At 43.0% G+C, this 24,111-nt stretch overlaps 1 protein-coding gene across 29 annotated transcripts in view; it reads right to left on the bottom strand.

Annotated features, from left to right (window-relative positions):
- Nucleotides 1–24,111, bottom strand: part of trol (terribly reduced optic lobes) — a 604,861-nt gene that overhangs the window by 24,570 nt on the left and 556,180 nt on the right. For all 29 annotated transcript variants that reach the window (XM_065435395.1, XM_065435391.1, XM_065435373.1 and 26 more), the window contains 3 exons: nt 23,388–23,635; nt 19,563–19,740; nt 11,058–11,192 (listed from right to left, as the gene is read on the bottom strand). In XM_065435395.1, coding sequence (XP_065291467.1) covers nt 11,058–11,192; nt 19,563–19,740; nt 23,388–23,635 — 561 coding nt within the window. The remainder of the gene's footprint in view (nt 1–11,057; nt 11,193–19,562; nt 19,741–23,387; nt 23,636–24,111) is intronic.

Below are 24,111 nucleotides of genomic sequence, written 5' to 3'. Positions count from 1 at the left end.
ACACAGGTCCAGTATTAAACTGTAAGGCTCATTAGTACTCAGTACAACAAACCATCACTAATTCATCAGTTTCAGAGGAAAAATGCAAAACAAGATGCTTGACTCTATTCAACAGAAGTTCTATAGATCAAAATTATTTTCCAGACCTTCATATACTAGAATCAGGCTGTAATAAATGCTGGCATACTATTTTACTATCAACTCCTTTTAAATATAGTAGACTGTATTGTATATCTTGATTTAAATGTAGCTAAGTTACCGATAGCTTGCAGCATACTTGTTATGCAATGCTAAAAGACTCCTGAGCATGTACAGCACTGTATTTTCTTGGTCGAAATTTGTAAGCATTAAATTTTGTGAAAACGTTTCTGATAGTCGATATTTTATTTGATATTTGGCCTTTCTGTCTTGATTCGATTTGAAATTTACTACTCAATATTCGCACATGTCTAATTAAAACAGTTAAATATAGGTCCTGTGCAAATGCTGCTGAAATCCATGACATCGCAATAAGCCAGTGCAGGCAGCATTGCCACGTGGATTTCATTTTTGCATATCTTCCGCCTTACCAAGCTTCATTGAAACTTCTTTCTGGGCGAGTTGGTGCATACTTGACATCTTGCTTGACAAGCTTGCTACTCACAATAAGCCTTTTGCCATTTGTGAAGTGCAATGTCTAACACTACTTAACTTACTTTCTTTTTTTAGTGTAGCTCTCCTGACATGAGATATAGTGAATTAAATTATTTGTAACACACAGCACCTTCAAAATTTTGTGACAGAAGTGTGTCAGTTCAAGTTGCGCAGCCAGATAGCCCACCACCTGGAAGATGAGAGTATAAAGGCCTGCGTCGAGATCAAGAAATAATGGAATGAAAGGACTTCCATGGAGGCTTTCCTTGTTTGAACAAGACAGAAAGACAAACCAAGTCTTTCCTTTGCAGAGAACTGGTGAAATAATTTCTATAATTTCTAAACATACTACTGGTGGAGGGGCTGCTCGAAAATGTTGCACAGAACTGCCAACCTCTTGGCTCACATGCACTTTACACTAGGAGTGCTGAAGGCACTGACACAAAATTCTCGTCCCAGTCTATCTTCTGGCTTTTTAGGTGGTTGTCACATTATGGTATGAAGCTCCAATTAGTCTAATGCACAACAAATAAGTAATTATAGAACCTTTTATGGGACCTGGTTAAAAATGCACACATGTAAAAGCAAACTATTCTTGTCAAAGAAAGCGGAGGTGGCGGTCACGTGGTATCACAAACCAGTAACACCTAAGTGGTCTGCTAGTCAGCTCAGTGTGGTGGTTGAAGGCTGTACAATGACCACGTCTCCAAAAGCTGCCAGATTTCCCATTTCAATTTTCCACTTCTGTTGCAAACGCAGGGGAACCTACTTTCCCCTCTTGCCCTGTCGAGTGCTAGTGGGCTCAGCATGTGCGTAATCTTTGACGGTGTCTAGTACCATGAAGCCACCGCATCAGGTTGCGGCGTCATGAATATTCTCAAACATGTTGTCCACGTTCACTGGGTGTGCGTTTTGAACTGGTTGGATTGAAGTTAATGTAATTAATTATTTGCTACATTCCCGAGAAATTAAAGCTCTATAGCAACTGGGTTGCCAGCCATCCAATAAAAAAGAAATAAAACAAAATGTCAGTACTCCTTTAAAATTCGCAAATTAGGTTCTGCATACCAATCCAGATGTCCATAGACAGATCAGGCAAGGCATCCTTAGAAGCTTTCAAAGTCATTTTTTTCTTCTAGATCATTGTGAATGAGTGTGTAACCAGGACTTTCCTCCATACCATTCTTTATCCCCTTCAGTCACGGCGTACACTTTTGTGGACACGACTTATTTTTTTCATTACTGTCCAACGGTTTCAAGTAATAGACAATGAACATGAAGCTTTGAGTAAATTGAACATTCTGTTTTCCTAAAGCACACCTATTTCACTAATGAGGGAAAGGTATCAGTACTATACTGACAACCGCTTTAGTGAAGGCACTAAAGTGTTTGACGGGACATTTGAAGTGGGGCGCTTCGGTATTAATTGCAAAATACTTTTTTGCTTGTAATGCTTGCACCTAATAATTAACATTAACATGTAATTCGAGCTGGTGATTCAATATTTTTAAGAAGGAAACGTGGCATGACTCACTGTACAATAAATGAATATTTAATTACTATGTATAGTTATGATGGGTCTCTATAAAATGCACAGAATTATTCTCATCCCACTTTGACTTGATTTCTATGGAGTCTCCAGCATCTTGGCATAAAATTATGTAAATTTTACACATTTATCTACAGTCGATCCTAATTCGTGACGGAAGGGGTTATCCCAAATGTGGGATTGTGTGTCCCAAGATAAGCGAGGCATGTAAAGGTTGCCTATCTGGGCAAGAAATGGTGAAGATGCAGCACTGGATAATATCACACATAATATGGATAATATCACAGTACTGGATAATAACAAACTGCATAATATGATATGTTGCCTAAATTTTTACACTCACCAAGCGACACTGTCTAACTTTTGCATGATTTACATCATATTGCTCCACTTTACTGGGTAAATTTGGAACCTTCGTTCTTTTGCCACTTTTAATGCTCAGGAAGAAAAACGAAGAAAAAAAATTTTTTTTTCCACAAAATTTTGTTATTTTTCCAAGCCTTCTCAGCTATAGCGTCATGCCTCAGGATGGTGCTGTGCATGAAGAACTGGGATACTTCAGAAGCTGTACCACCGGGTAGAGCCTTCGTCTTGGCTTAAAAAGTCAGGTAGTCAGATGTAATTACAATCCATTTGCTTCCTCCAAATGACAAGAAAAATGGTCCTGGGAAGTCTATGCCCTTACGGTCAAACGGTATCCTAGGTAGTGCAATGGTTTGAAGCCACCTTGCAGGTATCAGAGGTGGTGATTTTCGACGTTGACAGTCGTGGCAACCTTTGACATAGTGCTACACACTAGTCAACAGTCGTGGCTAGTAGTACAGCTTGCACACACATGCAAGAGTCCACAAGAAACCCAGGTGACCACAAGAAACCCAGGCTCATCACGATGTGTGAAAAGGCTGTCATTCTGGAGGTTGGAGGGTACTACAAGAAGACACGCTCTGTCACCACCACATGTGTTTTTCTTATATGAAATGCCCTTTGTGAGACAGAACGAAGAGAGTCCAGGAGAGGTGTGTCGATGAAGAGATGTTTGGCACAAAAGTGTGCAAGTTCACGAAAGTTCAAGAGAAACTATAAAACAGTTTTGCCTGATGAACTATACTTTCAAAATTCTGTTTTCTTCAATTTCATGGTAATAAGTGGATTATTAAAAGAGAATGAAGGTCCCAGTTACATTTATTAAAAGTTTCACAGGAAGCCCAATGCCAGTACGTCAAGGCGGCATCACCGATTTCAAAGTACTTTCTTGTATTTGGGTCGTTGTGGTAAATAAATGTTCTTGATGCTATACTCAGTCTCTGGCTCTTCTAGAATACAATGTAGTCCACCTTTACCGACAACTGTTAACTAGGCCCAAGCAGTCAAGATCAAAATCCATGACATCACATCGAGTTGGTGCAGGAACTCCAAGGTGGACTTGCCACATGTCTTTCGCTTTTGCATCTTTTCTTGCTTACCAAGCCTCACCTAATAACATGAGGGAATTTTTTATATTTAGATGGGTAATTCACTAATGCAGTTCAAATTATTTTTCTCTTTAGTGTCTTTTTAAGATGGGATCACTTCACAAGCTTGATATTCGGCACATCATGAATCATAATCAGAGGTATGAGCACATAACATTCTTTATTCCACCATTGATACGAGCTCCCAGGACAAGGCATAAGGGCTAGGATCCTTGCTCATTTGCATTAAACATTTTACCACAAGCTTTACCAGGAACGCATAAATTGCAGTCCAGTACTCCAATCACTGTGTGCACGTTCATAAACCCTAATGTCAAACTTAACCTTAAACTCTAAAAAAATTAAATGTAAATTTGAGGGTTTACATGCCAAAATCACGACCAAATTAAAAGGCAAACCGCAGTGGGGGACTCCAGATCACTTTTTACAACTTGGGGTTCTTAGGCCTCCAATTCTCTTGAAAACAAAGTCGCACAGTGCAACAAATAAAGTTGCAAGAAAGCAACAAGAGCAAGTAGTGCGCCGTCACGAATCGGCCCTCGATGTGTAAAACGACTGCATTGATAATGCAATATCATATAGACAGTGTGGCCATATAACACTTTGTAGCCTCACGGTCGGTGCATAAAAATAGCATTGAACTGTATTCTGTGGGATGTCGCAATGGCTGTCTCGCTGGCTGTAATGCCATGAATTATCATCATCATCATCATCATCAGCCTGGTTTACCCACTGCAGGGCAAAGGCCTCTTCCATACTTCTCCAACTACCCCGGTCATGTACTAATTGTGGCCATGTTGTCCTTGCAAACTTCTTAATCTCATCCACCCACCCAGCTTTCTGCCGCCCCCTGCTACGCTTCCCTTCCCTTGGAATCCAGGCCGTAACCCTTAATGACCATCGGTTATCTTCCCTCCTCATTACATGTCTGGCCCATGCCCATTTCTTTTTCTTGATCTCAACTAAGATGTCATTTACCCACGTATGTTCCCTCACCCAATCTGCTCTTTTCTTATCCCTTAAAGTTACACCCATCATTCTTCTTTCCATAGCTCGTTGCGTCGTCCTCAATTTCAGCAGAACCCTTTTCGTAAGCCTCCAGGTTTCTGCCCCATATGTGAGTACTGGTAACACACAGCTGTTATACACTTTCCTTTTGAGGAATAGTGGCAACCTGCTGTTCATTATTTGAGAATGCCTGCCAAACGCACCCCAGCCCATTCTTATTCTTCTGGTTATTTCAGTCTCATGATCCGGATCCGTGGTCACTACCTGCCCTAAGTAGATGTATTCCCTTACCACTTCCAGTGCCTCGCTACCTATCGTAAACTGCTGTTCTCTTCCGAGACTGTTAAACATTACTTTAGTTTTCTGCAGATTAATTTTCAGACCCACCCTTCTGCTTTGCCTCTCCAGGTCAGTGAGCACGCATTGCAATTGGTCTCCTGAGTTACTAAGCAAGGCAATATCATCAGCGAATCGCAAGTTGCTAAGGTATTCTCCATCAACTTTTATCCCCCATTCTTCCCACTCCAGGTCTCTGAATACCTCCTGTAAACATGCGGTGAATAGCACTGGAGAGATAATATCTCCCTGTCTGATGCCTTTCTTTATTGGGATTTTGTTGCTTTCTTTGTGGAGGACTACGGTGGCTGTCGAGCCGCTATAGATATCTTCCAGTATTTTTACATATGGCTCATCTACACCCCGATTCCGTAATGCCTCCATAACTACTGAGGTTTCGACTGAATCAAACGCTTTCTCGTAATCAATGAAAGCTATATATAAGGGTTGGTTATATTCTGCACCTTTTTCTATCACCTGATTGATAGTGTGAATATGGTCTATTGTTGAGTAGCCTTTACAGAATCCTGCCTGGTCCTTTGGTTGACAGAAGTCTAAGGTGTTCCTGATTCTATTCGCGATTACCTTAGTAAATAGTTTGTCGGCAGCGGACAGTAAGCTGATCGGTCTATAATTTTTCAAGTCATTGGCGTCCCCTTTTTTATGGATTAGGATTATGTTAGCATTCTTCCAAGATTCCGGTATGCTCGAGGTTATGAGGCATTGCGTATACAGGGTGGCCAGTTTCTCTAGAACAATCTGACCACCATCCTTCAACAAATCTGCTGTTACCTGATCCTCCCCAGCTGCCTTCCCCCTTTGCATAGCTCCTAAGGCTTTCTTTACTTCTTCTGGCGTTACCTGCGGGATTTCGAATTCCTCTAGGCTATTCTCTCTTCCACGATCGTCGTGGGTGCCACTGGTACTATATAAATCTCTGTAGAACTCCTCAGCCACTTGAACTATCTCATCCATATTAGTAACGATATTGCCGGCTTTGTCTCTCAACGCACACATGTGATTCTTGCCTATTCCTAGTTTCTTCTTCACTGTTTTTAGGCTTCCTCCGTTCCTGAGAGCCTGTTCAATTCTATCCATATTATAGTTTCTGATGTCCGCTGTCTTACGCTTGTTGATTAACTTAGAAAGTTCTGCCAGTTCTATTCTAGCTGTAGGGTTAGAGGCTTTCATACATTGGCGTTTCTTGATCAGATCTTTTGTCTCCTGCGATAGCTTACTGGTTTCCTGTCTAACGGCGTTACCACCGACTTCTATTGCGCACTCCTTAATGATGCCCATGAGATTGTCGTTCATTGCTTCAACACTAAGGTCCTCTTCCTGAGTTAAAGCCGAATACCTGTTATGTAGCTTGATCCGGAATTCCTCTAGTTTCCCTCTTACCGCTAACTCATTGATTGGCTTCTTGTGTACCAGTTTCTTCCGTTCCCTCCTCAAGTCTAGGCTAATTCGAGTTCTTACCATCCTATGGTCACTGCAGCGTACCTTGCCGAGCACGTCTACAACTTGTATGATGCCAGGGTTCGCGCAGAGTATGAAGTCGATTTCATTTCTAGTCTCACCATTCGGGCTCCTCCACGTCCACTTTCGACTAACCCGCTTGCGGAAAAAGGTATTCGTTATCCGCATATTATTCTGTTCTGCAAACTCTACTAATAACTCTCCTCTGCTATTCCTAGAGCCTATGCCATATTCCCCCACTGACTTGTCTCCAGCCTGCTTCTTGCCTACCCTGGCATTGAAGTCGCCCATCAGTATAGTGTATTTTGTTTTGACTTTACCCATCGCCGATTCCACGTCTTCATAAAAGCTTTCGACTTCCTGGTCATCATGACTGCATGTAGGGGCATAGACTTGTACCACCTTCAATTTGTACCTCTTATTAAGTTTCACAACAAGACCTGCCAGCCTCTCGTTAATGCTATAGAATTCCTGTATGTTACCAGCTATTTCCTTATTAATCAGGAATCTGACTCCTAGTTCTCGTCTCTCCGCTAAGCCTCGGTAGCACAGTACGTGCCCGCTTTTTAGCACTGTATATGCTTCTTTTGTCCTCCTAACCTCACTGAGCCCTATTATATCCCATTTACTACCCTCTAATTCCTCCAAAACCACTGCTAGACTCGCCTCACTAGATAACGTTCTAACGTTAAACGTTGCCAGGTTCAGATTCCAATGGCGGCCTGTCCGGAGCCAGGTATTCTTAGCACCCTCTGCAGCGTCACAGATCTGACCGCCGCCGTGGTCAGTTGCTTTGCGGCTGCTGGGGACTGAGGGCCGGGGTTTGATTGTTGTACACTTGAACCCGACTATATCGAACCCGTTTACATCGAATTATTCTATATATCGAACAATTTGTGGACACGATATAGTTACAATAAGTATGTATAGAAAAAATTACGCTTACATTGAACAAAAAATAGCAGCGACTCCCGATATATCGAACGTCAAGCGGCAGAAAAGTGCCCCCAGAAGTTGTCTTTCCCTCGCGGTGGTGGGGAAACCCGGCGGCGCGGCTCCATCCAACCACTCTCCCTACTGTGACCTCGCTACATCGGACGAGCCTTCGACACCCCCTCTGCAAAAAAATGATCCTGGCCTGCCCGCAGCACTTGCTCAGACAGCCAATCAGAGGCTCTTGTGCCCTGTGCAAGATGGTGAAAGTCCGAGTCGTCTTGCTGCTTTTCTGGTTCATTTTGTGTGCACCTTGTGGGCCTTCTCCCGCAGTGTTGCCGTGATGAAGCGGCAGAATTCGCCTTTCGTTGTGAAGCTCTAAATCATAAATTGGGTCGGATGCGGTGAAAGGTCAGATGTTCCCGCAGCGTGCAAGATTCCGAGGAGCACTCCCAGCGCGATCTTGAAGAATAGGGGGGAGATTAGGGCTAAAGCGGCCAAACTCGCGATCCGGCGCTCGTGGCACCCAACGCGTACGCACGGCCGTGTAGAGTGCTTCATCCGAAATTGCTTCAGCCGTGCCGGCTTCCGCATGCTCGGTGATGATTGTAAATTCTGATAAATGCGACGAAGTTGTTGCTGGGGTTGACGAAGTTTGGAGCGAGCTGTGAGAATTTCCGGAAGCTGTTGACGAATCAGTGGTGGACGAATTTTTGAGTGCAAATGATGGTGTCGCGACCACGGGAGAGCCAAAAAACATTGCCGACATCGTACCGAGCACAAATGAAAGTGGGCACAATTAGGAAAACAACGATGGTCCGTTGCTCACATCCTCCGAAGTGATTGGTATGCTCACACTAGTCCGGTGCTCCTGCGCAAATGCAGAAGGTTGTGGCCTCAGCTGCTTAGACTCCTTTTCACAATGTCAGACTGCTCAGACTCCAATGACAAGCTAGGCAGCGAAATTGCCCAAGCAGAAGAAAATGCAGGACTATTTCATGCGAAACTAAGTTAGTTTCATCAATAAAGTGATTTTATATATGGTATGTGCTTTTATTACATCCAGTTATTTAGCAGGCCTATAACGAATTATGCTCTATATCGAACTGATAGGCATTTTTTTCCGAGTTCGATGTAGCCGGGTTCGACTGTATTCATATGGGAGGTTGTGGCCAAGTACTGCACCAGGGTGGCCAATCCTGCTCTGGTGAGAGAGTGCGTTACCGGTTCTGGTCGCTGGGATCAGGCCGCACTCCAGGCCTGTTTGTGCAATTTTCTCAACACACGTTTTTTTTTTATTTTCCGGTGGAGAATTGCGCGGCACCGGGATTTGAACCACGGTCCTCTTGCACGGGAGACGGATACTCTACCGTCCCCGCAGTAGTTAAATTAAAAAAGTAAATTATGGGGTTTTACGTGACAAAACCACTGTCTGATTATGAGGTACGCCGTAGTGGGGGATTCCGGAAATTTCGACCACCTGGGGTTCTTTAACGTGCACCTAATTCTAAGTACACGGGTGTTTTCGCATTTCACCCCCATCGAAATGCGGCCGCCGTGGCCGGGATCCGATCCCGCGCCCTCATGCTCAGCAGTCTAACACCATAGCCACTGAGCAACCACGGCGAGTTGTACGCCTCATTTAAGCTACAGTGGTGCCCTATTTGATCAGTCAAGGTTGACCAATCTGAGCTCGGTTATACCGCACGGATGGCACTCGGCTAGAGAACCTGGTATTTATGACTTGCACATGCGTCGCCATACCTAATTGAGGATGTATATAATTTTTTTTTAGGATGGTTCCCGTACAGTCATAAAATAAAGGAAAAGACATTAAAAAGAAAGAAAAAAAAAGAAAAAAGGGGAAAAAAAGGAACATGACAGGTGATTTGAACTCATGACCCTTGGATGTTGCCCGGAAAGATAGCTCAGTCGGTTGGTTCGTCAGGCCCCAGGTTACTTTCAAGCGCCATAGCTCCTGCTCCAAGCCTCATACTTCCGTGGAAAGGGACTGACGTTGGGAATTTCTTGGGAAAATGGGGGGGGGGGGAGATGAGCGGGGAAATATGCGCTCACCGATAGGGCATCGTCAGCACGAGACCACCACCAGGCACCTTACTGAGATCTGGGGAGCTTCGCGGCCGGAACGAAGCCTCCCTTCTCCGCCAGCCAAGAGGGGAAAACGCGCTTTCCGATCGCTCAAGGTTGCGCGGACATAGTAGTATAGCTCTAGCGTCTAGGAAAAGCTTAAACAGGTGCGAGGGCGGCACGCATAGCATGGGAAGCTAGCCGCCAGAATAGCTATCTCAAGGACTGCTGCTGACGAGGGCGAAATACCTTCGTGTAATTATACTAACCCTAATAGGACTACTTTCGAAAGAACAAAAAAAAAGAAGGGAAACGGCCCAGAAGGCTATACTACGAGAGCTATGACTGATAATTTTCTATATATATATGTATTCATCTCATCTATGGGATCGCATGTGCGCGTTGTTGCTTTGTCTCTGCGTGTATTAGTGAAGAGAGCCAGTTTAAGGGCAGAGAAGAATGAAGGAAAGGAAAGCAAAATTGCTGCGCCGTGGTTTTAAAGCGCACCCGTGGTAGAGAAACGGAAGGCGATATAAGCGTGCGTGGCTATGATACGCACACGATAGCACAGCAATCAGCACTCGAATATAATTAAAACTTTAATAATAATTGTAAATATTCATCTCATCTATGGGATCTAATGCGTGCGTTGTTGCTTTGTCTCTGCGTGTAGTAGTGAAGAGAGCCAGTTTAAGGGCGGAGAAGAATGAAGGAAAGGAAAGCAAAATTGCAGCGCCGTGGTTTTAAAGCGCACCCGTGGTAGAGAAACGGAAGGCGATATAAGCGTGCGTGGCCATGATACGCACACGACAAACTGCCTTAAAATATTTAGACTTGAGGGGAAAGCTTCGTTAACAAACTATAACACGGCAATCAGCACTCGAATACGACGAGAGAAATTATTGAGACATGGAAAATTCCCTTGAAATAAATATGGTTTGCGAGACAAATGCTTGTAAGTATTGAACCTCTTAAAAGATGAGGGGGGAAATATGCGCTCACCGAGAGGGCATCGTCAGCACGAGACCACCACCAGGCACGAATGCCATGAATGCATACATCTAAATACATGCCCTAGCAATGGCTCTTTCTAGGAAAGCAAAGCAGATCTTGAAGGCCACATATTTTGTTTTTGTTTTTTTCCTGCCCTGGGTGCAATTGCAGGGCCAGAAACATTGTGTTCTGGACATTACTTACTGTGCAGTAGCTTCCCAACTTTTTCACCGCCAAAACTGTCATGGTGCAGCATTGTCAAAATTTAGGTAAAAGAAAATTACAGCAGAACTCATCTCATGATGACTGCCAACGATAATGCAATTAGCAATCAAACAATGTAGTGACAAACCATATTCCTGAAGTCACATTCACTTCTGTATGCAGTGGTAATTCTGGGACTTTCGTTGGTCCGACTATATCTCATGTACGTACTTCAATATTGTCCCACTTTGCTATGGCACTCAATTGCCAAGGTCGCCGATGAGCATGGAGGCATGGCGAACAAATTAGAGGAGATTGGTGCAGCATTCCGACCACTGACTATAGCTGCAAAACATGCTCACCTGTTTCACAGTTGGGGCCCTTATAGCCCTTTGGACAATTGCACCTGTATGAGTTGGCCAGTCCAACACACTCTGCATTGTTGTGGCACGGGTTAATTTTGAGACAAAAGTCATCCTGGTTCTCACAAGTCCTACCTGTAAAGTGATGAAAAAAGGCATCACATGGTGCATCCTTTAGTTCCATGACTTTCAGTGGCACATTGAAAGCCACCTAATATAGTGGCATATTCCACCTACTGCTCTGGCAAATAAACTTCTGGCCTATACTTACGGATATCTAGGCATACAGGGGCAGTGTTAATGCTTGTGAACTTTTTCAGAGCCATGCCTTAGTCACTGACTCAGCTCAAAAATAAAAACTCCAGTTGCCAGCATCTTTTTCTTACTCCCTTATACTTCTCACTCACTGCATAGCGAGGCCCTTGACTTTTGCAGCCTTGATGCCATGCAGCAGCAGCAAATAAGGGTCTACTTGTCAGTTGCCTACTACTAAGTTCACATGCTACATGATTAATATGGTTCACAGGAAGTTCCATATGTGCTGCCATGGCTGTGATAGTGCTGCCCAGTCCCAGGACTCAGGACTAACCTTGCTCACATGCACAAATACCAAACAAAATTTGACAGGAGAGCTATTATGTGAGCAGTCGAGGCTGTCCTCCTGTCAAACACCGCATGTGCGATGCAGAAGATGTGGGTTACGCTCCAACCTGTGGCAAGTTGCGTTTGCGTCCACTCTCATTTCCTTTCTCTTAATGCTATTTCAACATTTCATTTAAGAATGACAATTAATTCACCCTATGCTTTCCCTGGCTTATTTGTTGGTTGGCTTCATGTGACTGTAAAAAAAAAATAAGAAAGAAAAGAAAAAAGACCTCCTCGGTTCTCTTACTCTACTTGGTCATTGAAGAGAACCTGCAGCATAGGCAACAATGTATGCTGCTAGTCACCATTACTTAGCCTTTTCTATAGAACACACTAAAAGCAATGCCAATTGAAAACTGCTAATCCAATTTTTCACAAATACACTCGCTTTCAGAAGCAGTGAATACATACAGCAACATCTTTGTTGGCCAGACTAACCAATAGTTGCATAGTTCTGACCTCTTAAGAAAATATTGCATCAAAAGAAGATGAAGAGAGGAAACGGCACTCATGGTGCGTACACTCCCTTCATCTTCAGCAACCACACAGGTTGCTGTACCAGGTTTTGAAATGCTACACGAATTTAGCACTGTTACCAGTGATATTGAAGTCTTTTGTATTAAGAAGAACAAGAATGTGTTCGCTGTGCTGTACAGTCCACTAAGTGGCAATATCGAGGCATTTTTAAAGTTCCTGGATTCTTTACTTTTTTGTGCGAATGAAAATAGATGGCTGCTAACAAGAGGCAGTAATATGAATATTGATGTTCAAAAGGGCTCGAGCCTGGTGAATGACTTTTTGTTTGTGCTACAAAGTAATGGTTGTCAGAATTTTATAGCAATGCCAACAGGCGTTACTCTTTAAACTGCAGCTGTGCTCAACTTGTTCATTACTAACTTAAATGCGAACAACATTATATTTGGTGTTACAAACAGTGACATAAGTGGTCACTTACCTACTTTTTGTATGCTTCAGTGTAACAGCGCATTGAAACAAAAGGAGTTGCCTGAACTCGCAAACCAGGAAATATCGTCTCTCACATTAAAACATTTTAGGGATGATATCGCTCAAACAGAGTGGAAGGAAATATTTACTCCTGACGATAGCAACAAGTGCTATGACTCACTTCTAGAAATCTTCAAGGAACATTATTTTGAGTCCTTCCCATCATGCACATACCGTAAACAAAAATTTTTTTTAAAGTAATGGGTCACACATAAACATATCAAGCTTATTAAGCATAAGAACAAGCTATTTGGCCAACTTAAGTCAGGTTGCAAAGATTAAAAGAATTTATAATGTTTTGAAATCGGCTGAATAAACTGTAGTGGGTAATATGCATGTGGCGCTTTGCGGACTGCCACCGCTGCAGCGCGAGACTCGAGCTCGGGCTGCTGATGCGAAGGGCTAAGACTTGTGACCAAGAGCTACTTGCGATCCCTCAAACAAGCTGCAATAAACCCCATTTCATTTGGTGGAGCTGCTGGGTAACCTCGGGAACTGGAACCGCCTTCAGTGCCTTGCCCGCCGGCGGTTCCCTTTTTCAGTGCACAGCAGCAGCCGACAAATCCTTGGCGCACTGCTGACAACTGCCCAATATGCTATGCCTGCCGTACCCCGGGGCATGTAGCGCGCTTCTGCCACCGGCGCTTTCCGGCCTTCGTGGGCACCCCGCGACCACCCAGCTCCGGCTTCCGACCATTCCGTAAGCCTCAACGACCACCACCAGAAGTCTACACTGCTGATGACATACCGGCACTGCACTCACAGCTCTACGGTACTCGTCGCTTGCCTTTCCCTTGTCGGCACTCACTCTCACACATGCGTCGTAGGCCCAGTGCCAGTACTACTCGGGCGGAAAACTGATATCCGCAGTTCCTGAGGCATGAACTGTGTCATTGTCGGAACATCAAAGTCCTCATTTTTTTCCCGCTAACGTTATTGAAGTGTACATTAATGGCATCAAATCTCTTGCGCTCGTCGATACAGGTGCTGCTGTATCCATGATTAATGAGAAGCTTTGTCGTGCATTACGGAAAGTGACCATGATGCCTTCGGTACCATTGCTTAGAACAGTCAGTACACAACAAGTTCAGCCAGACGCCATGTGCACTGCCAGGGTGCTGATTCAATACATTCTGTATTCGATTGATTTCTTTGTGTTAACTTGTTGCTCCCACGATGTGATTCTCGGTTGGGATTTTCTGTCACGCCATCATGCCGTCATTGACTGTGCACGCGCTGAGATTCAGTTCTCCATTCTGTGCGATTTGCCATCTCCCAACTTTCAAGCTCATGATGTTAGCAGGATCTGTGTAGCTTCAGATACTGTCCTTCCTCCTCAGCGCTGTATTTGTCCCTCTTTCAGGCGCATCGCTTGCTGAAGTGACAGTCATGTTTACACCCGCTGCCGTCTTCATTTGCCGCCAGCCTATATTGTTGCCTTTTGCCTTCCTCACGGTTCACCATGGTGCTGCAGAAATACTGATTTCTAACCCAAATTCGTACACTTTGGCTTTGCACTGTAGCGAGACTATTGGTACCATCCAGACTGTGAACGCTGACGTTATTGCGCATTTCCCTGTTGCCGACAGCGTGGATACTGCCAACGTAACAGCACTGGCACCCCATGTGCCAACTAACCAAGTATCACCAGATATTTTTTGTCGCTCTATTGCCGATGACTTCGAGCCGACACAACGTGAGCGGCTAATTACTCTGTTAAATGATTTTCACGCCTCTTTTGACTGGAACCAAGCATCATTACGCTGCACAAGTACCATCTCTCACCACATTGATACGGGACACCACGCACCATTACGCCAGCGTGCGTACCGCGTGTCATCCACTGAGCGTCGTGTCATCACCGAGCAAGTTGATGACATGCTTGAACGTGGTGTTATCCAGCCATGCTGCAGCCCTTGGTCGTCTCCCGTAGTACTCATTAAGAAAAAAGATGGCTCGATAGATTTCTGTGTGGACTATCGTCGCTTCAACAAGATTACATGAAAAGATGTCTATCCTCTACTGTGCGTAGATGATGCCCTAGATTGCCTACATGGTGCCGAATTCTTTTCTTCTTTGGACTTGCGATCGGGCTATTGGCAAATAGCAGTGGATGAATCCGACTGCTTGAAGACAGCTTTCATTACGCCTGATGGACTGTATGAGTTTACAGTAACGCCATTCGGCCTCTGCAATGCACCCGCAACATTCAAAAGGATGATGGACAATATTCTGCGAGGCCTCAAATGGAAGACTTACTTGTGTTAGTTAGGTGACGCGATAGTTTTCTTCCCTGATTTCACCACTCACCTCTCTCGTCTACGCGAAGTACTCACTTGCCTTGCCACTGCCGGCCTTCAACTTAACTTCAAGAAGTGCCGCTTCGGGGCCCGCCAGCTGACCATACTTGCCCATGTCGTTTCCAAAGACGGCGTCCTCCCCGACCCTGACAAACTTCGTGCTGTCGCAGAATTTTCACGGCCGACTACAGTGAAAGAGTTCCAAAGTTTTGTCGGTCTGTGCTCTTATTTTCGACGCTTTGTGCGAAATTTTGCCTGCATCATTGCTTCCCTGACAAAGCTCCTGGCTTGCCCTGGTGACATTCGCGATTGAACTCCGGCATGTGACCAAGCCTTCACCACTTTGCATCGTCTGCTTACCTCACTGCCTGTTCTACACCATTACGACCCGAGCGCACCGACCGAAGTTCATACGGACGCCAGCGGAGTTGGTCTTGCAGCAGTCCTTGCGCAACGCAAGCCTGGCTTTCCGGAATATGTGGTTGCATATGCGAGTCATGCCCTTACGAAGGCAGAATCCAATTATTCTGTCACAAAAAATTAATGTTAGGCTATAGTTTGGGCATTACACAAATTTCACCCTTACTTGTATGGCCGTCCGTTTGACGTTGTGACTGACCACCATGTGCTCTGCTGGCTTGCATCACTGAAAGACCCGTCGGGGCATCTTGGACGTTGGGTTCTTCGGCTCCAAGAATTTGCCATTCGCATCATCTATCGATCTGGGCGTCAACACTCTGATGCAGATGCGCTCTCCCGATTGCCCATGCGATCCGATGAAACGCCACCCTCATCCATGGAGTGCCCGGTTGCTACGCTTGCTGTTACTGACATGCCGTCTGAACAGGGAAAAGATACGTGGATTGTGTCTCTCATTGACATTCTTAACAGTCCTTCAACGGCTACACGCCCTCGAGCCCTTCGTCGCCAAGCCACCCATTTCGTGCTACGGGACGCCATCTTGTACAGTCGAAACTATCAGCCAGACAGTCGCAAATGGCTGCTAGTCATCCCTCGCCATTTGCGTTCAGACATATGCATATATTTCCACGCCACCCCACACGCTCATGCTGGCGTCCTGAAAACCTACGAGCAGCTCTGCCAGCAGTACTACTGCCGCGGCATGTATTCTTATATCCACGAATACATGCGGTCATGTGCAGCTAGTCAGCGACGCAAGACAGCTCCTCATATGACAGGCCCTCTGCAACCTTTACAGTGTCCTGCACGTCCTTTTGATCGGGTTGGCATATGGCAGATATAAAGATGCCCTGTATGGGCCTCTTCCATGCACTGCTAATGGAAATCATTGGATAATTGTCGCAGTAGACCACCTCACAAGATATGCCGAAACTGCTGCACTTGCTTCGGCTGCTGCTCGCGACGACCCGAGCTCAGGTCTCGCGCTGCAGTGGTGGCAGTTCGCATAGCGCCACATGCATATTACCCACTACAATTCATGTAAAAAGATCAAAAAGCTAATATTACAAGCGTGCATTTGACAACTGTTGCTTATGTAATAGTGGCAAAGTGTGGAGGAAAATTAGCTAGTTATTAAACAAGAGCGCTAAGAATACCACGATTGACAACCTCATTATAAATGACAAAAAGGTTAGTGAGACCGAACTAGCTAACCTTTCTAACAATTTCTTTGTTGAAATCAGCACTAGTGAAGACTCATAAAGCTACTAATCATATTACAAGATTATCCCAAACTATGCGCTTATTGCCCACACCTAACCCTGAAGTGACAACATTGTAGCAGGCACAAATATAGCCGTAGCCATGATGTAGATGATTTAGAAATAAAACTAATCAAATATGTTATAGATTTAATTGCACCAATGCTTACGCACATATATAACATCTCTTTTGACTGGGCTTTGTCCAATCAACATGCAGGTAGCAAGAGTGAGTAATTTATAAGAATGGAGATAAAAATTGTTTAGCTGATTATCACCCTGTGTCAATCTTGCCTGTTTTCCCAAACGGTCTCGAGAATGTGATTAATTCTCATATTGAGCAATTTACCAGAAAACATAACCTTTTAACAGATTACCAATTTGGTTTCAGAGAGCAACGCTGCACTGAGCCAGCACTTCTAGCTGAGAAAAAAATATTTTAAGAACTTGAGAATAAGGTAACGACATGGGCATATGCTTAGATTTTAGCAAAGCTTTCGTTCGTGTCAACCATCTAATATTATTGGAAAAATTAGTGCATTATTGTTTTCACGGAACAACACTACAACTTATTAAGTCTTAGCAAGCGCCATCAATATGTCGAAATAAAGAAGTATAAATCTCACCTACAGCCTACTGAATTTGGAATTCCCAAAGGTAGCATGCTGGGACCAATTCTGTTTCTTTTCTATATTAATGATATCGTAAAAAATATACGAGGATTGTAGATATCTTACATATGCCGATGATTGCTCAGTACTCATTGAGGGAAGAGACATTGAGGCTGTGACATGAAAGTGTGTGCTGCCACAACATGCAGATCTGGTGCAAGTACAATAGGCTCATTCTAAGTGAGTCAAAAACGAAGTGTGTGTTGTTTCACACCTCAGGCATTTTAGAAAAAATAGATGACCATGTTGCTCGCGGACCATTTAAAATTAAAATAGAAAAGTCTTAAAATTCTAGGTGTAAGTTTTTTGGAAAACATGTCTTGGAATGAACGCGTGAAAACCTTATTACCAAAACTAAGTAAAGCTGCGAGTGTATTAAGCCAGAACTGTCGCCTGTCAGCATTAAAAAAACGTTACTTTCTGCACTCTAACTCTCACTTATATTACTGCATGCGAATATGGGGAAAGACAATAGCATCAAACTTACAGAAACTCTTCCTCCTTCAGAAATGCACTTTGTTCAATATAAATTCCCTTATTTTTACAACACGCAGAACCGCTCTTTCACAAACATAGCATTATGAAAATTTACAATACGTACAAGTACAAATGATTGAGAACCTACAAATACGCCACATTAGGTAGAATGGAATTGCTCGAAGAACTAGCAAATCTCAGGAAAAGTGCAATTTCTTATCCTTTCAGGTATCAAGCTGAAACATTGACTCCTTGCGCACCCATTATGGGAAAGAAAGACTTGACTACACATTGGCTACCACACTAAATCAGCTAGACCGGAAAAATGTTGATGTTCTGGTCATTAGGAACAAAAGCTTATTTGACCTGTTTGTGTAACTGTATTGGAATTGCTCACATGTGTAATTTGACACTGAAACATGCACGCTGTGTAATTGTTTTTGAAAATGCCCATATGTAATGGTATTGTATGATTGTTTCTAAATTTGCTTATATGTTTATTTTATTTATGAATACTGCGATCTTGTACACAAGATCATAGCAGGTGGGAAACATTGTGTTAAGATACAGAATTAGACACAAAGAGAACAAAATTGCACATATAGAAATTCAACAAGAGAACACAGCGACAAGGTCAATTAACAACAATAAATTCAAATGCTCTTGAAATGCATGTAATGATGTCTGTCTGACAACATCATCCGTGAGGTTATTCCAATCAGTGATGGTCCTTGGAAAAAAGAAATATTTAAAACAATTAACTCGCAGATTTAGTGGTGTTATAGAAAGAGAATGGCGATTTCTAGTTTGGTACCCCAAGGAACAGATGTTTGTATAACTGAACCATATAACAAATCATTGTGTGGCTGCTGCTGTACAGGTGGACAGGCCTTAGTCACGCTGCGCATATGCAGCTTTTTTTCTCTGGCCCCCTATTTTTATAGTAACAATTTACTGTCTATAGCGAAAATAAAATTTGTGAATAATTGATTCATCTTCGTTTTTATGTAGCACTACATTCTTGACATGTAGCACTACATTCTTGACAGGAATCAATGCCAACTTGCTCAGTTCATTTTCCTCTTTATAACAATATGAATGGCCACAATGCAACAACATTTATGGTCATTCCTATGCAAACCAACACGTTAAACATACTCAAAGCAGTTGCTTCCAAAGTGCTTTGTAGTTGCTCCAGTACAGTGCCTTTCGGAGTCCAAATTTCAGTTTTAAAACAAAACTCTACAAGTTAGTTTTTGTTTTGTATTTGCTGTGATGCATATAAAATTTTACGGACTCATTGGTAAAGATGGCGAAATGTGATAGATATTCACACGTGGTGATGGTTAAAAATAAAATAGTATGTAGCAGTAGTTTTTGTAGCTGTAACCATATGTCTGTGCACTTTCAAGTACCTGTTCTGATGAGTTTCCAAAATAACAAAATGTCGAACAGCCTCAAACTGTTCACCTGACAATATCTTGGGGCAGAAGCATACCAGCACCTTACCCTCTTGTTTTGAGAAATGTTATGCAAAGCTTTTATAAACCAGACTAGTCAGAAGATCTGTGCCTGCCAGCGGCAGACACAGTGAAGTGCATCAATACAACCATGCATATTTAATTTGAGGCTCACAATTAAGCAGTGTAGGTGAAGGTAAAGGAAACACCAGTTGCCCGTGTCACATTTGTGCAAAAAGAAAGGGCATGTATGCACTCTGCTCACCACTGTAGCCTGCTTTGCAGAAGCACTCAAAGTCATCTGCTTTGGGGCCTCGTTCCCTGCATATGCCATGGTTCTGGCAAGGATTCTTCTCACAAGGGGCCCTGCCACCACAGTCATCCACATTAGCTGCGTCAACCACAGCACCAATCAGGTCTACACTGGCGTCATTCACTTCAATCTGCGAAGAAAAATTGAGGACTGCAGTCACAATCACCACCAAGGTCACAATCAGATATACTTCTATGATTAAAAAGGATGGAATGCTGGAAACACACTTGAACCAAAATTTAACCCAGTGGCATTTAATCTTTCAGTCATCACTTGGTGACCCCTGTTCATGTAACAAAACATGTCAAGCTAGGGTCATAGTAGCTAAAAGTACATTATTCGCAGTTTTTTTTCTGTAACATATAGGGTGCCCTATACAATGTGTTTCAGCTGAGCCGTTCAATAGTACTGCTCATAATTAAAGCACATGAGCTATTCATACATGATCTCATAATCTCCTAAGGCCTCATCAGTATTTTTTTAAAAATGGGGTTTTAGTGCGAAAAGTATGATCTGATTATGAGGCACGCCATGGCGGGGCACACCATAATAATCTGGACCATCTGGGGTTCTTTAATGTGCACCTAAAACTAAGTGCCACAGGTGTTTTTGCATTTCGCCCCCATCAAGATGCAGCCACTGTGGCCGAGATTTGATACCACAACCTCGTGTTTAACAGCCCAACATGATAGCCACTAAGCAACCATGGCGGGTCGCCTTATCAGTATTTATCAGTATTCAAGCATTCATAACTGCTTAAGTTTGTAATGAGGGCTTGCATACATAATGAACTTATGGATATCTGCGTCAGCCATTATATCAATTACTTGTTTCCCTAAGAGGTATGCTTAATGTCGCAATCTAAACAAGACAAACAGGTCAGGAAAGATTGAAATTTGAACTGATATCATTAGTGGGCAAACAAGAGAAGCCTCAACCCGGGGTCAACATTATGACAAATCTTTGTCATGGCTGGTGAAGGGAAGTCCCCTGATTCATGAAAATTTTTCATGGTGATTTTCCATCAGCAACAATTTCTATCATTCTGTTTATTTTTTGAGAGTGGGAAGCAAATCCAAATCAATATGCAGAATGAATTCATAGGAAGCAAGGAAGATGAAGGCGGAAGTGTAGAAAGGTGTATATATCAGATACCATCTATATATCGTATAGATAGCACCAATATGGATGCCACTGAAAAGAGTAACTACCACCTAATATGCACACTTTCAACCTTAGCAGCACTTTAGAATATTTTATAAGCGTTGTCAACAAAGCGAAATTGGTGCTCTTCTGCGTAAGTGTGCACCTTGAGTGGCATCAGCAGTAAGCTGGCATACAAGCGCATAACAAATGTGATAGAGTGTCGTATGAACTCTGATGCCAAAAAGAAAATGTTTTTGCGTGATGCCAGTGCCAAAAAGCTGCTTATACACAGCATCATGCAGTACTGCATAATTAAAATAGTATTTTTGTAGTGTATAAAGCAGCTGCACGAATGTGCTTAATTTACTAAAGTTCCGAGTTTATAAAGCATGGCTGGTACACTGAAATGAAGTTTTGCTTATGCCAAATCTCTCATAATCTCGAATTTCTTTCTTAGGGTTTACGAGTTCAAAGTCACAAGCATATACTGTCATATTTATTTAGCTGGTTAAATATAATGCACCAACTAACATTTAATTTATGGCATTTATTTAGTTAATCCGAATTGGAAGCCTATAAAATATTCTGAGTGGGCCCTAGAACTGCTTTCAGATTTTTGAAAGAGTGAAGCCAGTATCTACTATGGCTTCATGAATTTTGGACCATTTGATGTGCAGGAACAAGAGAGACCAGATGAAGCGGTTATCCAGTGGTGGTATGTGGCACTTGTTAACTGCTGCCACAAGTGTTCCCCAATTTGTGCTATTGAAAAATTGTCAAGGCTTTAGTATTGCAATACATGAGTGGAACCTAGCACTTGGTAGCCATAGGGGAACTTAGCTGCTTGCCTCTGCAAATGTGGCTGCTGGACCACTTTGATTGCTGCCAGATAAACAATTGTTGGGCATCACTAACTGATACATCTATTAGAGGCATCCACCTTGTGTATTGAAGTTGCTTGTATAACATGCACATAGTTTCGATTTTCATGCATTTGATTATTCAAAATTGATAAGGCAGCAGCACCTAGCAGCATCACATTTTTAAAAATGTGAAAGTGGTTCAGATCAAGTTTTTAATTGGAAGATACAGTCAAAAAGTGTTAATATGTTACCAGCAGATGTTTCATTAAATTATAAGGGCACTGATGCAATTTTATTGCTGATGTCACGTTAAAAAGTCACAATCACTTTTTTTTTATGCTTCGTATTTAAAGGAATACTGACAAAACTTTAAAGCTGAGATAACTTTTAAGATCGATTTCTGTGGGCACACACAAAATATCAATGGCGAATGTAGCTTGAAACCTATTTATTTAAAATCAGTTTTAAAGTATGTGCATGCAGAAAACCACAAAGCGCAGCACCTTGCGACATTGACATCGGCAGCATTGGTTTGTAAACATCCCAGAGCATAAAATCGTGGGGTGGTGTTGGCTATTGTGCCCCTTGTACCATGCTTCTCTTGTTGGTTCCACGACCTAGCTCTTCAGTGCACACACACATGGTGCTCTTATTTGCCTGATTTTTAAGAAAAACATGCGAATTTGTCTTCATCTATGGGGAACCCAGCTGTTGCCAAGATGGCATTTGCATGAGCCTGTGTCACCGCCTATGAGCAGCTGCCAAAGGCAAAGCAGCTGTTCCAGCAGGGTTGCCACTTGGAAAAGGCGGTTGGTTTGAGGATGCTTACGCCTAAAAGTGATCGGCCACATCTAGTTTGGTGGCAACTCCTGTTTGTGGAAAATTGTCACTGCTGGACAACAAAATAAGGATGACAGCCAGGACATCACGCGGCACGTGTGTACTTAGATGGAGAAAAACAACTAACAACAAATCTTGCACGCTGGCATTCACATCACAGTTTTGTGCAATCATGTGACCAGCTGTGTTTACAAACCTATTGTCCCCTCTCATAGCTCTCTGAAATCAAAACTTGGGCTAGTCGCTATAAACAAGACTGAATAATTAATCATTGCGTGGTGAAGCAAATGAGGTTTCATGCTGTGATAACTGGGTGATTGGTTACTTATTACGACAGAAAAGACAAGATCCAAGATTTTTGTGTCAATGCTTCTTTAAACTCTCTGAACATCACTGGCAACCAGTAATCAATGGCTGTGCACCAACATCAGGTTTAATTGAAGGCAGTGAAATGCACATCACATATGACATGAATGCTGTACCTTGCCTGCAGTTTCACCTTAATGTGGAAGACAGCTTCACACTGACAGCAGGAACTGTCTTGCCTCACTTGGATATAAGACAATGTCAACAGCACATTTCTGGGGCGCAGAGTATTGCAGAATCCCATGGGTGTTCTCGTGTTCCCCTGACGTCCAAGGACTACAGTTTAAGAAACACTGATCTAACTTTCAGACACTGCAATGCGTATTGCACCTACATTTTTTAACAACTACAGTGACTGCATATGCACCGAGGCGTGGTGCTAGTATTATTTCATTTCACAGCAGGACATGGCCGAAACAGCTTGTTTATCACGGTGCTTCTAAAAATTGAGTGCTACGATCACAAATCTAACAGATGGATGCAAGATGACTTATATTCATTAATGGCCAATCTTGAAAACCTGCAATATTGAAATGTATTAGTAGACAGAATGCAGGCTTACATGTGCAACACAGCCCTCAAAGCCATGTGACACGCCAGCATCCGGGTGAACCTTGACTTTGGTCTTGTCCACACCACCAACATACATGGGGGTGTTGAGATTCACTCCCTGAGTGTGGCCGGGTGAGCGCCCCACTTCCCTGTGGCCATCATTTACCACCAGTTCCCCATTCTGTGCATGCCTCGATGCAGACAGGGTGATCCACTCATTCGCACGAAGCCTTTCAGGATGCCTGATTATCGCTGGCCCTGAAAGGATTTGCACATACAAATTACCCCACAAAACAGCAGCAAACGACACTTGTCTAGCAAGATCTGCTGGGGAAGATAATACAGTCATACTTTCAAAGAGAAAACAACCCAAGAAGCATTGTCAACTGACAGGAGACAGCAGCAATACTATATGATATGTTGCCAGGTGTACCCTAACCACAAGTTTTCATAGGACATAGTCCAAGAAGAAGTGAAATTTGATAGCAGGCAATGCACTTCAAATCAAAATGTGCAGTGGATATTTGCTTTTATGACCACCACATTCTCATATAAATTTCAGGCTTAATGGGAAAGTCGTGAGGAAATGAAACTTTCTAAAATTTCATGCTCCAAAACAGTTTGCAGTTGGCTGTATATAATTGATTGATTGATTGATTGATTGATTGATTGATTGATTGGATTTAACATCCCAAAGCAACAACTTAGTGATCACAAATGTGCTATCCAGTTTG

The sequence above is a fragment of the Dermacentor albipictus genome, chromosome 2 (genome assembly GCF_038994185.2).
Source record: "Dermacentor albipictus isolate Rhodes 1998 colony chromosome 2, USDA_Dalb.pri_finalv2, whole genome shotgun sequence".
Classification (NCBI taxonomy): domain Eukaryota; kingdom Metazoa; phylum Arthropoda; class Arachnida; order Ixodida; family Ixodidae; genus Dermacentor; species Dermacentor albipictus.
The sequence above is the reverse complement of the archived record's forward strand: the minus strand, read 5'-3'. Positions and strand labels throughout refer to the sequence as shown.